The sequence below is a fragment of the Schistocerca cancellata genome, chromosome 7 (assembly GCF_023864275.1).
Source record: "Schistocerca cancellata isolate TAMUIC-IGC-003103 chromosome 7, iqSchCanc2.1, whole genome shotgun sequence".
NCBI lineage: Eukaryota > Metazoa > Arthropoda > Insecta > Orthoptera > Acrididae > Schistocerca > Schistocerca cancellata.
This window is the reverse complement of record NC_064632.1, coordinates 157,886,152-157,904,785: the sequence shown is the minus strand read 5'-3', so window position 1 is coordinate 157,904,785 and position 18,634 is coordinate 157,886,152. Positions and strand designations below refer to the sequence as shown.

Sequence of the window (18,634 nt, the reverse complement as noted above, 5' to 3'; positions counted from 1 at the left end):
GCTGACACAGCAAAGAGCCTAGTATGTGTACTTGGAAAACAAGTCTCAGCAATGTGGATATTCTCAAAGAATATAGCTCCCCTCAGAACCAAGCAATAGAGCAACTTTCCATACCATTAAAAATGCAGACAACGTATGTAGGCAACAAATACATGAATCTAGTTGTTTTTTAGTAGCAATGAAGCCATGTATAATAGAGAGTGAGCTACTATTTTCCCCCAATAGGGCAGTGGTGATGCACGGGAAATACAATTCCTTAGAAGAGAATTTTAAAACTATAACCAATATCTCACATCAAAAACGTAACAGTACATGTTTTAAAAACTATTTGCCTTCAACAGTAATTATTTTCTTTACTCACATTCAAAATGTTTAATATATTTCTTTGTTCTTTTCAGTGATGCAGTTAAATGTCTTGTGTACTGTATAATAAAGAGAAAAAATTCTGAGAATGTATGTTCGGAGTACAGCATTGTATGGTAGTGAGAAACATGGGCTGCAGGAAAAACAGAACAGAAGAGAGTTGAAGCATTTGGGATGTGGTGCTACAAACGAATGTTGAAATTAGGTGGAGTGATAAGGTAAGGAATGAGGAGGTTCCGCAAAGAATCAGAGAGAAAAGAAATATGTATATGTGGAAAACGCTGACAAGAAGAAGGGACAGGATGGAAAGACATCTGCTAAGACATCAGGGAATAACTTACATGGTACTAGAGGAAGCTGTATAAGGCAAAACTGTAGAGGAATACGGAGGCTGGAATACATCCAACAAGTAATTGAAGATGGAGGTTGCAAGTGCTTCTCCAAGATGAAGAGACTGGCACAGGAGAGGAATTAATGGCGGGTTGCATCAAACCAGTCAGAAGATTGATGAATCAAAAATAAAATAACAGTAATAATAATAAAAGAATAATAATAATAATAATAATAATAATAATAATAATAATAATAAACCCCGTGGAGGCCCGGGAAAAGAATAGGCCTCCGGTATATTCCGTCAGTCGTAAAAGGCGACGAAGAGAACAAACCACTAATAGGGCTAGCCCACCTTTTAGTGATTACTTGGTTCAGGACAGAACTAATGAAGCCTCGGACAAGCGCCGTCATGGTCGGGGACGACGCTTGAACCCTATGCCCGCCCACAATGGTAACGACACTGCTAGCCAACTGGAAAATGATTTAAATCCAAGTAGAGGTGTTTTGCAGGATATGCTTCCTGCAACCACCCTAGAAGGGAAACAAAGACAGAGGATGAGATGGTCAGATGAAGTTAATCGACAGCTCATGTTCTGTTATTACCAAGCAACAAACCTAGGAACCAACACAACTGGATACAGATCACAAGTATACACAACATTTATTACCAGATACCCGGAATTAAAATTTTTAACAGAACAACGACTAGCTGATCAGATCCGTGTAATAATAAAAAATAGCAGGATACCCCAGTCAGAATTAGAAAACATCAAACAACAAGTACAACAAATACTGGAACAAAATAATGTGCAATTAGAAGAAGAAAATACAGTAATGGACTCAAACATCCCAGAGAAAACAAACAAAGAACAAAACGTGTCAATTAAACAATCAGAGGAAAACGAAATCTTAAGACAGCCACCAGAACAAGCACAAATAGAACATGAAGTGACACACATGTTAGATATAGAAGAAAAATTTCAGTTGACATATATAGAATACAAAGACACAAATACAGACATTAGACCATTCTTGCATAGACCACCAAATAACCCACAAGTCGAAACAACAATAACAACTATCAACACAATCATACACAACAAAATAAATGAAAATACAACTATGGAAGAGTTACAACTACTGGTTTATGTAGGGGCACTCACTACACTAAATATACACACTAGGCAGAGATCAGAACCAACAAACACACAGAAGGAACCCACAAAACCAGCATGGCAACACAGGCTACAGATCAGAACAGAAAAACTGAGAAAAGACATTGGACAGCTAACACAATTTATAAGAAATGAAATATCAGACAAAAAACGAAAAAGGTTAGGTAAAATCTCACAACAAGAAGCAATAGAGCAATTAGATGAAAAGAAGCAGAAATTACAAGCATTGGCCAAAAGACTTAGAAGATACAAAAAAAAGTGAAAATAGAAGGAAACAAAACCAAACATTCAACACAAACAAAAAGAAATTTTACCAAACAATAGATAACACACACATTAAAATAGACAATCCACCAAACATAACAGACATGGAACACTTCTGGAGCAACATATGGTCAAACCCGGTACAACGTAACAGGCATGCACGGTGGATACAAGCAGAAACAGACTCATACAAGATGATACCACAAATGCCTGAAGTGATAATTTTGCAACATGAAGTCACCCGAGCAAATAATTCTACACACAATTGGAAAGCCCCTGGAAATGATAAAATAGCAAATTTCTGGCTAAAGAAGTTCACCTCAACACATTCACATCTAACTAAATTATTTAACAGTTACATTGCAGACACATACACATTCCCTGATACACTTACACATGGAATAACTTATCTGTAACCTCAAGATCAAGCAGACACAGCAAACCCAGCTAAATATCGACCCATAACATGCCTATCAACAATCTACAAAATATTAACTTCAGTCATTACACAGAAATTAATGACACATACAACACAGAACAAAATTATAAATGAAGAACAAAACGGCTGCTGCAAAGGAGCACGAGGATGTAAAGAGCAACTGATAATAGATACAGAGGTGACATATCAAACTAAAACTAAACAAAGTTCGCTACACTACGCATACATTGATTACCAAAAAGCTTTTGATAGTGTACCCCACTCATGGTTACTACAGATATTGGAAATATACAAAGTAGATCCTAAATTGATACAGTTCCTAAACATAGTAATGAAAAACTGGAAAACCACACTTAATATCCAAACAAATTCAGATAATATCACATCACAGCCAATACAGATTAAGCGTGGAATATACCAAGGAGACTCATTAAGTCCTTTCTGGTTCTGTCTTGCTCTGAACCCACTATCCAACATGCTAAATAATACAAATTATGGATATAATATTACTGGAACATACCCACACAAAATCACACATTTGCTATACATGGATGATCTAAAACTACTGGCAGCAACCAATCAACAACTCAACCAATTACTAAAGATAACAGAAGTATTCAGCAATGATATAAATATGGCTTTTGGAAGAGACAAATGTAAGAAAAATAGCATAGTCAAGGGAAAACACACAAAACAAGAAGATTACATATTGAATAACCACAGTGACTCCATAGAAGCGATGGAAAAAACAGATGCCTATAAATATCTAGAATACAGACAAAAAATAGGAATAGATAATATAAATATTAAAGAAGAACTAAAAGAAAAATATAGACAAAGACTAACAAAAATACTGAAAACAGAATTGACAGCAAGAAACAAGACAAAAGCTATAAATACTTATGCTATACCAATATTGACCTACTCATTTGGAGTAGTGAAATGGAGTAACATAGACCTAGAAGCACTCAATACACTTACACGTTCACAATGCCACAAATATAGAATACATCACATACATTCAGCAACAGAAAGATTCACATTAAGCAGAAAGGAAGGAGGAAGGGGATTCATAGACATAAAAAACCTACATTATGGACAGGTAGACAATTTAAGAAAATTCTTTCTAGAAAGAGCAGAAACTAGCAAAATACACAAAGCAATCACTCATATAAATACATCAGCTACACCACTGCAATTTCATAACCACTTCTACAACCCTTTAGATCACATAACATCAACAGATACGAAGAAAGTAAATTGGAAAAAGAAAACACTACATGGCAAGCACCCGTATCATCCAACACAGCCACACATCGATCCAGACACATCCAACACATGGCTAAGAAAAGGCAATATATACAGTGAGACGGAAGGATTCATGATTGCAATACAGGATCAAACAATAAACACCAGATATTACAGCAAGCATATTATTAAAGATCCCAATACCACAACAGATAAATGCAGACTTTGCAAACAACAAATAGAAACGGAAGATCACATCACAAGTGGATGTACAATACTAGCAAATACAGAATACCCCAGAAGACATGACAATGTAGCAAAAATAATACATTAACAGCTTGCCTTACAACATAAACTTATATAACAACATGTTCCCACATACAAGTATGCACCACAAAATGTACTGGAGAATGATGAATACAAATTATACTGGAACAGAACCATTATAACAGATAAAACAACACCACATAACAAACCTGACATCATACTCACCAATAAAAAGAAGAAATTAACACAACTAATCGAAATATCCATACCCAATACAACAAATATACAAAAGAAAACAGGAGAAAAAATTGAAAAATACATCCAACTGGCTGAGGAAGTCAAGGACATGTGGCATCAGGATAAAGTTGACATTATACCGATCATACTATCAACTATAGGAGTCATATCACACAATATCCACCAGTACATCAACACAACACAGCTACATCCAAACGTATATATACAACTACAGAAATCCGTAATTATTCATACGTGTTCAATAACCCGAAAGTTCCTAAATGCAATATAACATATACCGTACAGTTAAAAGGAAGTGACACTTGATCAAGGTCTGCGTCACTTTCCATTTTTAACCAGACTTAACGTCTGAGAAAGTAAAGAAATAATAATAATACTCTAAATTGAGACATTACAACACGGTCATAAAACCAGAGTGCCTTTATGGGGCTGAAACGCTAATTTTAAACAGAAAAAAGGACATTCAAGAAATCCAAAAAAGAGAAAGAAAAGTAATCAGAAAAATTCTAGGTCCAAAATATACTGAAGAAGGAACATACAGGCTAAGAGCAAATAGTGAAATTCAACAATACACCAGCATATATTCGGATATGAAAAAACGCAGATTAAAATTTTATGGGCATATTAAAAGAATGGATGCTACCAGACTAACTAAACAAGTAGTGGAATTCTACGAAAATCAAAGTAAAGCTAAATTTGAGACAATAAAATGGATTGCTGCTATAAAAGAGGGCATGAAAGAGGCAGATATAAAACAAGATGAAATTCAAGACAGAAAATTATTTAGGCAAAAAATTCATGACTGGGTAGTTGGTCAAGCTGAAAAACCAAAGAAAACTGGAACCACATGGTCTGATGAAAGGAAAAGAGCTCATTCCGAGAGAATGAAAACAATTTGGGCAGAGAGAAAGTCTAAAAGAAAATAACTGAATGCCCCGCGATTGTACTTCGCGTGGTCCAGTAGGGCCCAAACGTGAATAATAATAATAATAATAATAATAATAATAATAATAAAGATAGCATACATGATGGAGACATTATCATTTTCAATGTAACACTGAAAAAAATGCAAATTACACAAGTAAACAGCAAAAAGAAAAAGCAGTAGGAAATATGCAGCAGATTCTATGAGTAAGGAGGATTGGGAAAGCACAAATGTTAGGAAGAACAGAGAACTGCTGCTAGGTAGCACTTATGGCAGAGGCACATGTCTTCAATCACAGGAGAAGTTAGGGGAGGAGTACAAGGATGCCATTTTCAAGCCAAGTCCTGGGTTAAACCACATGACTGAGGATTTGGGTCCTTGTGTAAGAATTTCAAAATGGATGATAAGGTAATAACAGTGAATGAGGCAGGGAACAGCTTGGATATGAATGGGGGCATACAGCATAGATGTTGACCTGAGTAAGATAGCTTCCCAAACTGATAGCACCAATGTCAGCAAGGTAGAGCTGTTCCAGCAGCATGATCGGCCTCATCTTGGCAGTGCTGCACACCACCTCAACATGGAGCTGGAGATGGTGCTGATAAATGCTGACCGGGCACACACTGTATTGGTGCCAGGTGTGGACTATTGGGAGGTGGGGCTACACTAAACATGGTCTGTACCTCAACCGTGCTAGAAAAGGGAGGTTAGTGGAGTTAGTGAGAATATAGCAGACGGGTGTGCTGTCACACTTGATCAAATACGTGTTCCCAAGGTTAGGACGATTACACATTTTCTCAGATAAACCATGACAATGGGACCGAGCGAGGTGGCGCAGTGGTTAGACACTGGACTCGCATTCGGAAGGACGACGGTTCAATCCTGCGTCCGGCCATCCTGATTTAGGTTTTCCGTGATTTCCCTAAATCACTCCAGGCAAATGCCGGGATGGTTCCTCTGAAAGGGCACGGCCGACTTCCTTCCCCATCCTTCCCTAATCCGATGAGACCGATGACCACGCTGTCTGGTCTCCTTCCCCAAACCAACCATGACAATGGGTTCCCCTTCCTTAAATTATCTCAACCAGTTTAGAGATTTCTTCATTGTGTGCACAGAAAGTAGAATGTACCCCAGTGGAGCGCACAGATACCACAAACATTTGCTCAGAATTATAGTCCATTAAAACTAATGTACACCAGCCTGAAGTTTAATTACAATCTTTGAACAGTGTCATGGTATGCATTACAGATTACTGGTCTAGAGATGATGAGTGCACCATACACTGAGCTGACAAAAGTCATGGGATACCTCCTAATATTGTGTCGGACTTATTTTTGCCATGAATAATGCAGCAACTCTATGTGGCATAGTCTCAACAAGTCTTTGGAAGCCCTCTGCAGAAGTATTGAGCCATGCTACTCCTATAGGCATCCATAATTGCAAAAGTCTTGATGGTGCAGGATTTTGTGCATGAACTGACCTCCCAATTATGTCATTTGACAGGTGCCAAATCATTCGCTTGGATTGTCCAGAATGGTTTGATGAACAACTGCGAACAATTGTGGCCTGGCAGCATGATGCATTGTCATTGATAAAAGTTCCATTGTCGTATGGAAAAATGAAGTCCGCGAATGGCTGCAAATGGTCTCAAAGTGGGCGAACATAACCATTTTCAGTCAATTATCGGTTCATTTGGATCTCACGACCCAGTCTATTCCACGCAAACATTGCCTACACCACCATGGAGCCAACACCAGCTTGCACAGTGCCTTGTCGACGACTTGGGTCCAAGGATTCGTGAGGTCTGAGCCAAACTCAAATCCTACTTTCAGCTCTTACCAACTGTAATTGGGACTCACCTGATCAGGTCATGGTTTTCCAGTCATGTAGGAGCCAACTGATATGGTATGAGCCTAGGAGAGGTGCTGCAGGCAATGCCATGCTGCTAGCAAAAGTACTTGCGTCAATCGTATGGTGCCATAGCCCATTAACAGCAAATTTTGCCACACTGTCCTAACAGATATGTTGTCATACATGTATGTCCAACATTGATTTCTGTGATTATTTCATGCAGTGTTGCTTGCCTGTTACCACTAACAATTCTACACAAATGCCATTGCTCTCAGTTGTTAAGTGAAGGCCGTTGGCAACTGTGTTGTCCGTGGTGAGAGGTAATGCCTGAAATTTGGTATTGTCATCACACTTGTGACATTGTGGATCTCAGAATAATGAATTTCTTAATGAATTCCAAAATGGAATGTACCATGCATCTAGCTCCAATTACCATTCCACAGTCAGTCTGTTAATTCCCGCTGTGCGGTTGTAATCACATCGGAAATCTATGCATCTGAATCACCTGAGTACAAATGACAGCTCTGTCAATCCACTGCCCTTTTATACGTTGTGTACACAACACTACCACCATCTGTATATGTGCATATCGCTATCCCATTACTTTTGTCACCTGGAAATAGTATCAGCCATCACAACTAATGTAATAATATTTTGAGATATGAATATTAACATGGATGTTAATGGTGAAATTAGTAACAACTTCTTAAACATTTTGAGCAGTTTTGGGGTTGCGCAAATGGTACACACAACACCTAGAATATCAAAATGTTCAGCACTGGTCTTAGATCACAAGCTTACAGATACAGACAGGGAAAATTGTAAGTATTTGTATGAAATCTCGATCTTTTTTGTAACTACTGTTAGATAATAAAGCAACAGACAGGCTTGGCAAAACCCGCAAAACTGCAGGCTAACAGAAGAATCCTCTCAGAGTGTAAATTACATGCTTTTTCCATGGAATTGGCAAATCAAACCTGGGAGACAGTGACAATGGACGAGATGTGATCAAAAAGTAATGGGACTTTTTTTAATTTCGTGGGCTTTAAACATTCAATTTTAAAATTTTTTATCTTGTTGGTACACATGTTTCTGATGTATGTTGGTATTTTCAGCTGTTTCGAATTTTTAGTTTACCTCCGACAGCTGAAAATGTTATACATGTTTCTGAGCGCTTGGCAAATTTTTACTTTCGAAATAGATGGATCCAAGAATTTTTATCAAATTTTGCTTGAAAAATAGAACAGAGTGCAGCACCACATCTGAAATGTTGACTGTGGCTTTTAGCGAATCTATTATAACTAAGACAAGAGTTTACTAGTGGTATAACCATTTGAAAGAAGGTTGAGAAGACACCAAAAAAGACAACTCTCCTGGATGCCCTGGCATATCAATTACTGATGACAATGTGGAACAAGTAAAGAAAATGATTCTAGAAAACTGCCGAATCACCACCAGTGAGGTTGTTCATAATGTTTGCATATCCTTTGGCTCATGCCAAGCAATTTTTTGGGGTGTTTTCAGTATGAAATGTGTAACAGCAAAGTCTGTTCCAAAAATAGTTGAATTTTGAGCAAAAACAATGTCATGTAAACATTACTCAGGAACTGCTGAAAGAAGTTGACCACTACCCACTACTTCTAATGAAGGTTATAACACATGATGAATTGTCTGTACACGGGTAAGGCATCAAAACCAAGGTCCAGTTGTCCCAATGGAAACTGCCTAAAAATTGAAGTTCAATCACACATAATGGTTCTTCTCACTGCTTTCTTCAATTACAATGGAATAGTGCATCATAAGTTCCTGCCTTACGGTTGTACAGCCAATCAGTAATACTGCCTGGAAGTTGTGCGCTGTTTGTGTGAAGCGATCTGAAGAAATTGACCAAAAGTGTGATGAAACTACTTGTGAAAATTACATCTCCCCCTCATGCCTCAATGCTTGCTCATGATTTTTTGGCAAAAAATAAAACCGTTATGTTGCCTCAGCCATCATACTCACTGAACATGCCGCCCCCCCCCCCCCCTGCAAATTCTTTCTATTCCAGAGGCTGAAGAGAAGCATGAAAGGACATTGTTTTGCCACCATTGATGAGACAACAACAGAAAGGAGCTGAACACCGTAACAAAAAATGAGTTCCTGAGGTGCTTCCAGGATTGGAAAAAACACTGGCACATTTGTTTTATATCTGAGGGGGATTGCTTTGAATGGGACAAAGTTGGTGTTGATGGGAACGAATAAGTACAGAATCTTTAAGAAAAACAAAAATTACCACGTGACAAATAAGTACAGAATCTTTAAGCAAAGCAAAAGTTTCCATTACTTTTTGATCAAACATTGTAGATGCTAAGTTCTCTAGATTCTGTACATTGTTTAAATTAGTTTTTGAGGAGGTATTTCCAAACCACCTCTACAAAACACCCAAAGAAAATAGATGGATAACTATGGATATCAGAAAGTCTTCACAGAAACTTAATTTTGTTAGTTCTTTACAAAAGGTTTGCACTAATTCACAGTTCCTAGAATACTATCACAGGTATAAAAAATACAGAGAGATACTGCTTGTTGAAAAAAAAATATCATTCACTGATAAAGTACTGCATAATGCAGAAAATAGATGCAAAGCAGTGCAGGTTATCCTAAAACAAGACACTGTAAAAGGCAGACACAAACGTAATAGCATGCAAATCAAAAACTAGGGTATAATAACAGAAAGTCCCTAGGAATTAGAAAATTTCGTAAATGATTATTTCTTTGGTATTGCGGAGAAACAGCAGAAAAAAAATCTTACTACAACACATGTAGTGTCCACAATGTATGACACAGCAAGCACAATAATGTTTCCCACAACAAATCTTGAAGTAAGGAAGACAATACAGAAATTACAAAGTAAGAAGTCAGCAGGTACAGATAGAGTCCGGTCCCTGCTGACACAGTTTTTCAGGTGGACGGAGGGCATGGCAGGAAGACAAACATGGAGCACAATGGCCCTGGAGTCAGTTTTCTGAACAAACTGAAGTTAGCTCAAGGGGCATAGCAGCATCTTCATGGTCCCGAAGTAATCAAATGGCATTCCCAGTGTGTGAGGCAATGAAGAGCAAACCAGGCAAATGGGGCAGTCAAGCTATTAAGACACTGGCCTCATACTCAGGAGGATGAAGCTCACTCTGTCCAGCCATCATGATTTGAGTTTTCCGTGGTATTCCTAAATCACTTCAGGCAAATGTTGCGATCATTCCTTCATTGAGGCCACAGTTGCCCACCGGCTCCACCCTCGTGGAGCACATCTATGTATTCTGTGTATATTTATAGTTTGAGTTATTGGTTTTCACCATATTAACAGGACATTTCCTACATCAATGTGAGATAGTCTTTCGATGAATTAAAATTAAGTAACACTGCCATTTTTGCCCTCTGTCCTTACATACTGTCAACCCACAGTTACTTCTAGCATATGACATTAGCTGATATCATATATTGGGAATAGGTTTCATGCAGTATAGTGGAAAGTGCTATTGACAAACCTGCCAACCTCTCCAAAACGTTTTGATGTTCCCATCCAGCTACAGAGAAAAACAATGGAGTGCAAGGAAAGATTCTCTCTCTCATTGACAGGATGATTTTCCATTGGAATTTTCCCTTCAAGGAGTCCCCCCCACCCCTTTCTTTTTTTCCCTACTTCTTCTTCAGTCATCAGTCTTCTGATTGGTCTGATGTCACCTGCCACAAACTCCTCTCCCGTACCGAACTCTTCAGCTCAGAGTACCACTTGCAACCCATGTCCTCAATTATATGCTGGATGTATTCCAATCTCTGTCTTTCTCTACTGTTTTTACCCTCTACAGCTTCCTCTAGTACCACAGAAGTTTTTCCCTGATGTCTTAACAGATGTCCTAGCATCCTGTCCCTTCTTGTCTGTGTCTTCCACATATTCCTTTCCTCTCCATTTCTGTGCAGAATCTCTTCATTCCTAATCTCTTCAGTCCACTAAATTTCCAACAGTTGTCTGTAGCACCAAATCTCAGATGCTTCAGTTCTCTTCTTTTCCAGTTTTCCAACAGTCCATGTTTCACTAGCATATAATGCTGTGCTCCAAATGTACATTCTCAGAAATTTCTTCCTCAATTGAGGCCTATGTTTGGTACTAGCAAACTTCTGTTGACCAAAAATAATTTTTCCCCAGAGCTAGTCTGCTTTTGATGTCCTCATTGCTCTGTCCATCATTGATTATTTTGCTTCCTAGGCAGTAGGAATCCCTAACTTCATCTACTTCGAGACCAACATTCCTGATGTTAAGTTATTCACTGTTTTCATTTCTGATACTTCTCATTACTTTCATCTTCTTTGATTTACTCTCAATCCATATTCTGTACTCATTAGACTGTTCATTCCATTAAGCACATCACATAATTCTTCATTTTCACTGGTGATAGCAATATCATCAATGAATCATATCACTGATATCCTTTCATCTTTAATTTTAATTCCACTCCTAAGCCTTTCTTTTATTTCCAACACTGCTTCTTCGATGAATAGATTGAACAGTAGTGGTGGAAGACTACATTCCTGTCTTATACCCTTTTTAGTCCAAGCACTTCATTCTTGGCATTCCACTCTTATTATTCCCTCTTGGCTCTCATACATGTTGTGTGTTATATATTACCCATTTCTCCCTACAGCTTATTCCTATTTTCATCAGAATTTCAAATATCTTGTACCACTCAATATTGTCAAACACTTTTTCAGTGTCAGTTAATCCTATGAATGTGTTGTTATTTTTCTTCAGTCTTGCTTCCATTATCAACCACAATGCCATAGCTGCTTCTCCAGTGCCTTTACCTTTCCTAAAGCCAAACTTTTTCCTTTCTTCTGTATACTATTCTTGTCAGCAACTTGGATGCCAGGGCTGTTAAGTTGATTGTGCGATAATTCTCGTACTTGTCAACTCTTTGGAACTGTGCGGATGTTATTTTTCCGTAAGTCACATGGTATGTTGCCAGACTCATACATTCTATACACAAAGCTGAATAGTCATTTTGTGGACACCTTCCCCAATTATTTTAGAAACTCTGATGGGATGTTATCTATCCTTTTTGCCTTATTTGATTTAAAGTCTTCTCTTTTAGATTCTGATTTTAATACTAGATCTCTTATCTCTCCTAAATCAACTCTCGTTTCTTCTTTTATCACATCAGACAAATCCCCCCCCCCCTCCCTCCCTATAAAGACCTTTTATGTATTCTTTCAACCTATTCACTCTCTCCTCTGCATTTAGCAATGGAATTCCCACTGCACTTCTAATGTTACCAGCCTTGCTTTTAATTTCATCGAAGGTTGTTTTGACTTTCCTATAAGCTGAGTCAGTCCTTTTAGATTTCTTCACATTTTTTATGTAGCCATTTTGTCTTAGCTTCCTGCAATTCCTATTTAATTCATTCCTCAGTGACATATTTCTGCATTCCCAAATTTCCCTTAACATTTTTGTACTTCCTTCTTTCATCAACAGAAGACATATTTGTACTTCCTTCTTTCATCAACTGAAGTATTTCTTCTGTTACCCATGATTTCTTCACAGTTACCTTCGTTTTCACTTACTACTGAGCTATTCCTCGTTGCAGTATCTACAGCCTTAAAGAAGTTCAAGCAATCTCTTCATTCCTTTGTACTTCTATATTCCATTTCTTTGTGCATTGATTCTTCCTGACTAGCCTCTTTAACTTCAGCATACTCTTCATCATTACTGAATTGTGATCAGAGTCTTTATCTGTTCCTGAATACGCCTTACAATCCTATATCCAATTTCAGAATCTCTGCCTGACCATGTTTTAATCTAACGGAAATCTTCCTGTATCTCCTGGTCTCCTCCTCTTGTGATTCTTGAACAGAGTATTGGCTATTACTAGCTAAAATTTATTACAGAACTGAACTAGTTTTCTCCTCTGTCATTTCTAGTATCAAGCCCATATTCTCCCACAATCCCTTCTTCTACCCCGTCGTCCTATATTAACTTAAAAACTGACATTGTATTTCACTCACATCAATGCTGTCCAAGACTTTAAGAACAGCTTTGTTTTCTACTGGTCATTTTTGCACTATTATGTTTATGTGTAGGAACTGGTCAGTCAATGGCTGTCCACCAGGTCTGAGCTGGGCATTCAAATGGAGTGTACAAGACATTTCATACCCAGCTACTATGCAACCACAATCAATCTTTTTATTAAGTCTGAGTACAGCCAGGGAGTTCTGCACAAATGCTATTGATTATGTATTACTTACGACATCTACATTGGCTTGTCTTCATCCCAAAATTTGAACATTGCACATTTTTTTCGGCTGCTTTCTCTAATCACAATATGAAGTGTACTATAATTAGGCTACAAGAATATAAGCATTCAATTTTTTTTTTAAGGGCACTTACCTGGAATTTTGATTCAACAGGAAAACAAAATGAAAGGCCCCTAAAATTCAGAACAAACAATTGTTTTTCGGTATCCAGGACACCAGGATGCGTAGCTCCAAAAGACCTCTCGATTTGTTCAATACTCGGCAGTACTTCTGGGGAGTTGAACGTAAGACCACTGCAACAGCCGATGGACAGTTAGACAACATGCTGCTTTCTGTATAAAATTACACAAAAAGAAAACACTTACCAGTATTTTACTTTGACCAGTTTCATGTTGTAAATTTCTATTATCTGAAAAATAAAAAATAAAATATTGTACAAGTTAGTCTCTGAAACATAGTCTCAAATTCTCATTTTGGTTTAGAAATTATTCAATTAAAAACTACATTCACAACCATACCTTCAGTCTCTGAACAATTGGGTCAAATATTAATCTTATCCCATCCTGTGGCAAGTTAATAATAAGATCTGCGCCTAAAGGGTTCTGCAAACAAAACATATATCACATAAAAAATACCTGAAGAAGCTTTAAAATGTGAAAAAGTGTACATCGAAGTCAAATGCACTAAAAATTTAAGCTTATTAAAAGTGTTAACAATAAGTGTCTTTGGCATAAAAATTAACTAATTTTCATTCCTACAAAATTTTACGCTTGTTACTCTTGATCAAATGATTTTAACTTTTAGATCGATTTTCAGAATTTACTTTCAGATAAAAATGCCTCATATTCCATGAATATGGAACAAAAAAGGTTGTGTTAGATTTTACGTACCATTCCCCATCCCTTTTCCAGTGTACATATTTTCTAAGGTGTATGACTCTGACCAAGTGCTAATGCCATTGGTTTAATTCAAGACCTTTCCACAGGGTATTCCAGGATCAAAGCACAAGACACAGTTCTTGAGGATCCATGCAAGTGATGTGATATGGGTAGTAAACTTGACTGCCCTCTTAGTACTATTCAATGTGTGCGAGAAGTCCCTGTGCACCTGTTGACTTTGTTGCACCCAATGATTCAAAGAGAGGGAAACTATTTACTCACTTCCACCACCAGTGTTGCCACATACGCACAGCAGGCAGCAAGCACATCACAACAGGCAAGAGATACACCTTCTTTTGTCACATCACATTAAAGGGCATGATCCCGTGATACCTGGAGGGGAATAAAGCTGCCAGCACAGTAACAATAAGCCAGTGTCATATTCAGTCTGCATGTGCTAGCTACCCTCTTGTTGACAACTTATGCTATGAACTTGGACTATGTGTGGTGTTTGTGTCTGGCTGGATTTCTCACAGCAATAAAATAGGCCAACTTCAAATGCAGGCATGCAGCATTCCACAGTGTTTCTTTGTGTAAGAGCAATCAGCAAGGAGATTGTGTTGTCTGCCAAACTCTCAACCTGTACACAACTTGTAATTAGTAGTCTTTTACACATAAAGGGAACGAAAGCACAGCGTGACAGATGAGAAACCCATTCATGAAAAACAGCTGAACTTCGAGTACCATGGTCAACAATGTATGACCACATTAAGAAAGATTTGAAGTTGAAAGAATTTAGACCTGTTTTTGTGAATGAATTATCTGACAACAACAATATGCAGGCATAACTGCTGAGATGCTCTGCAAGATGTCAAGGAGGAGATTGAGACACACAGGTGTCTGTAGAAGGCAAGATATAAGGAAGAACATATTCAGTATTTCAAACTAGCTATACTTCTCTTAAATTATGACACAATATCAATGTTTTCATCTAAAAAGATCTATTCAAATCACAGTAATCCCTCATGAAATTTTCACAAATCAAACATTAGATTATAATTGTGGAATAATCTTCAGCACACAGAAACGGGGTTTCGTTATCATAAAACAATTTCCACACACAGCCTGCCACAGGTGAAACATTTAAGGAACAATTTTCCCAGTATAAGGTTCAGTTATTACAGCATTACAATTTGAATGAGTCAAAGATGGCTGCAGAAATGAGAATCATGAGTGAAGAAAGCACTACATTCAAACTCTTCCCTAACAAATGGAAGCATCCATACATTCTCATTCACTGAGAACCACCAATGTGACAGTCATACACTACTGGGACAATAATTCACGAAAAAGAGGAATTGTAACTTATTAAAACAAAACAATAAAGGGTAGCTCTATGAAAAGACAGAAAAAAATAACAATGGAAACAACACATTTAATATTTGATTGTGAATGGATTACTCACTGTTATTTCTAGATAGTGACACTGTTTTTCCATTACACTACCCTGGATTACCCAGTACTGTATTGAAAATGCGTAACATAATGCCTTCTTCTACTACTACAATCGTCACTACCACTATAAACTATTCTGACACCATCTACTTCAGTGTGATATTTCTGGTGCAATAGAAGCCAAAGGAATGAGAAAATGATAGTCAAAGATGGGTGAAAATGCAAACATTTACAAAATTTGCATGAGCATTTCTTTCCAAAGCAAAAGTTTGTGCCCACTAATTTATATTTTCATCTTATTTACATGTGAAATCGGAGGCCATTAATGGCATATAATGAATTGAACACAGTTCATCTTCAAGCTCTCATGAAATGGGAATTACTCTATAGCACATCTCCAATTTACCATTATTTCTTCAGTGCCCCATATGCATTTCAGTACCCCACAAACATTAGCTTGTTCTACTTTGCACGATGTCAAGTAGCTTTAAACTAATTATGCCAAGATTTCACTAATACGTTTACACATCACAGTTGTGTTATATAAGACAATTGATTGTAGGCTATATTTATGGTATTAACATTTTTATCACTGCTGTTTGTTACTGTACTGCACCTACATCATCGCTTGCAAAATTTGTGCAGTGAATGTAAATCTTCAGTAATCATAATATAAAGAAGAAATGTACCTGGATGAAGTTTCAGTCCATTACAATAAAAGTTATAGTTAACAACTATCAACACCAAGATCGTTAGATATTCAGCACCAGCTCAGACTGGACATAGAAAGGTATCAGCTAGGGCCTTCTTTAAGGATCACCCCTACAAGACAAATATTGTCCAACTACTATGGTATACAGCTCAGTTTCACCCTCTTACAAAATTGCATCATGCTTAAATCTAACTGGCAATGAAATCTGAAATGTATTCCTTGCAATAACAGAGAATGAAACCAACAGAAGTAATGCTCACTACACATTCAGTTGAAGAAGAATACTCTGCAGATTCTCACTTTATTGTCCGGCAAACTTACGACTTGAATTATACTTCTTTTTTGATTTCAGCTGTTCATTTTCAATCTAAAAGGAGGTACTTCAAATTCCCAGACATTAACACAAGGCAAATGAAATTTTGTAAATTCATCTTGATAATGATTCAGCAACAGACTTTCTACATCTTTTTGCAGTTACCAACTCTCTCAGACACCAGTTTCACTCTTTTCTTTTGCTTCCAGTAATGTTGTTCACCTACAGTCATTGGTCTTGTCACATGATACAGAACAGTTTCAACTATATTTACTGTTTTTTCAACCAGTGAACTTAATTTTTTCATAATTACTTTGCCTGAAATGTTTTGATGTCATTACATTCCTTCTCTCTCTCTCTCTGTTGTACATACTGATAAAAAGAACTTTCCTGAATAGCATGTGAACAACAGTAGAGGGTAATTGCATAAAATGACGAATAAACAGCATTGGTGCTGTTTATAGCGAGAACAAAATTCTAGAAACGAAACAATCCTCCTTTATAATTTTCTGTAGTGTATTTCATTATCTAAAGTAATACGGTAGAAAAGAAGGAGAAAATATTTTTCTGGTATCTCCATGAACACAGTAAACTAATGCTAAACAATATGATATTGCCTGCTTACCGAATCACTGTAGAGCACCTGAACGCCTTTTATGATGCCCACCTGTGACTGAATTATTGCTACTGCTTGCGAAAAGTGCATTCCTGTGGATTGGAATGAAAAGAAAAAAATTAAAATAATTGTAAAAAAACCACTGCATTAATTGGAATTACTTTCACTGACACTAATACTTGCCAGCTACTATCAGAAATAAAATGATTTCAGATACTACTCACTCTGCTCTATCAAGGTTACCCCTAATGCAACCCTCTCCAACGTAACTCTAGACAGTTTATATTGTGCTTCATATTTCTCGTCAAGTTTTTCGTTATGATCAGCAGTTACAATATTTTCTATTTTCTCATGCTACCGTACTTCGTTTGATCATCTCAGAGTCTTGTCGTTGGTTCAAAACAAAAACAATATTACGCAAATAATTCACAACAAACATGGTAAAAGGCTTACCTAAAATAAATTCCCATTGTTCACACCCTAGACTTCTTTCTGGTACCAACTCAAGTTCGAGCATTTCTTCAGCATGTAGCGACAGAACGTTAACTTAGGTTCCTCTTCCACAGTGACAAACACGAATAACGCAAATTTTCTGTTTAATACGCAGCTCCTTTGTCTGCTCCCCTACGGCGCCATCTTGCTTGTTTTATACCTCAGCTGTCAAGACAGTGACGTAAGAACAGCTGGGAGATATGAAACCTACTCCTCGTTGTTTGTTTACAATCTCAGCTGATCACTGTTAGATCAAGTTTAAGCTCTGTGAGACACTGCCCATAGATGAAATATAATTCTGAACCATGCTTATGATTTGGCAATATCAACTCGTAATTAGACATGTAATAAAAAACAAATTCTGATACGACACTGCAAGTGCAGTGAACTCGGAGCGATTCGATCTTGTCTAGTCTGTGGCCTTTTGTTTAAAAAAGATGCCGTATAACTTTTAAATGGTGTAAAAGGTCAATACAAGAGTAAAGACTACAAGTGTATGAAAAAAAGGTAAATTTTGAAATAGTCTCTTAGAATTGAGAATATTAATAGTTGTTAGTGGCAGTTGTGTTGATTTATTTCGCATGCATCGTTTAGCTCTAAACGTATATACTAAACGCGCATAAGAAAGAAAAGGCATCTCGCATCAGTTATTTCGGTGTAACAATGTACTGAGAAAGCTGATTCCTGTCTGCACTACTGGTGAACGGTACTGCGTTTTAATATCATACCAGTAACATAAGAATAATCACAGTGATAG

General features: G+C 37.3%; 1 protein-coding gene across 1 annotated transcript in view; it reads right to left on the bottom strand.

The window, feature by feature from the left end:
- Positions 1 to 18,011, bottom strand: part of LOC126091978 (PHAF1 protein CG7083) — a 141,018-nt gene extending 123,007 nt beyond the window's left edge. Inside the window, exons 1-5 of the mRNA XM_049907343.1 lie at positions 17,839 to 18,011; positions 17,395 to 17,477; positions 13,930 to 14,013; positions 13,777 to 13,820; positions 13,545 to 13,704 (exon numbers count right to left, since the gene is read on the bottom strand). Of these exons, the coding sequence (XP_049763300.1) occupies positions 13,545 to 13,704; positions 13,777 to 13,820; positions 13,930 to 14,013; positions 17,395 to 17,477; positions 17,839 to 17,902 (435 nt within the window). The 5' untranslated portion in view covers positions 17,903 to 18,011. The remainder of the gene's footprint in view (positions 1 to 13,544; positions 13,705 to 13,776; positions 13,821 to 13,929; positions 14,014 to 17,394; positions 17,478 to 17,838) is intronic.
- Between the last annotated feature and the right edge of the window lie 623 nt (positions 18,012 to 18,634).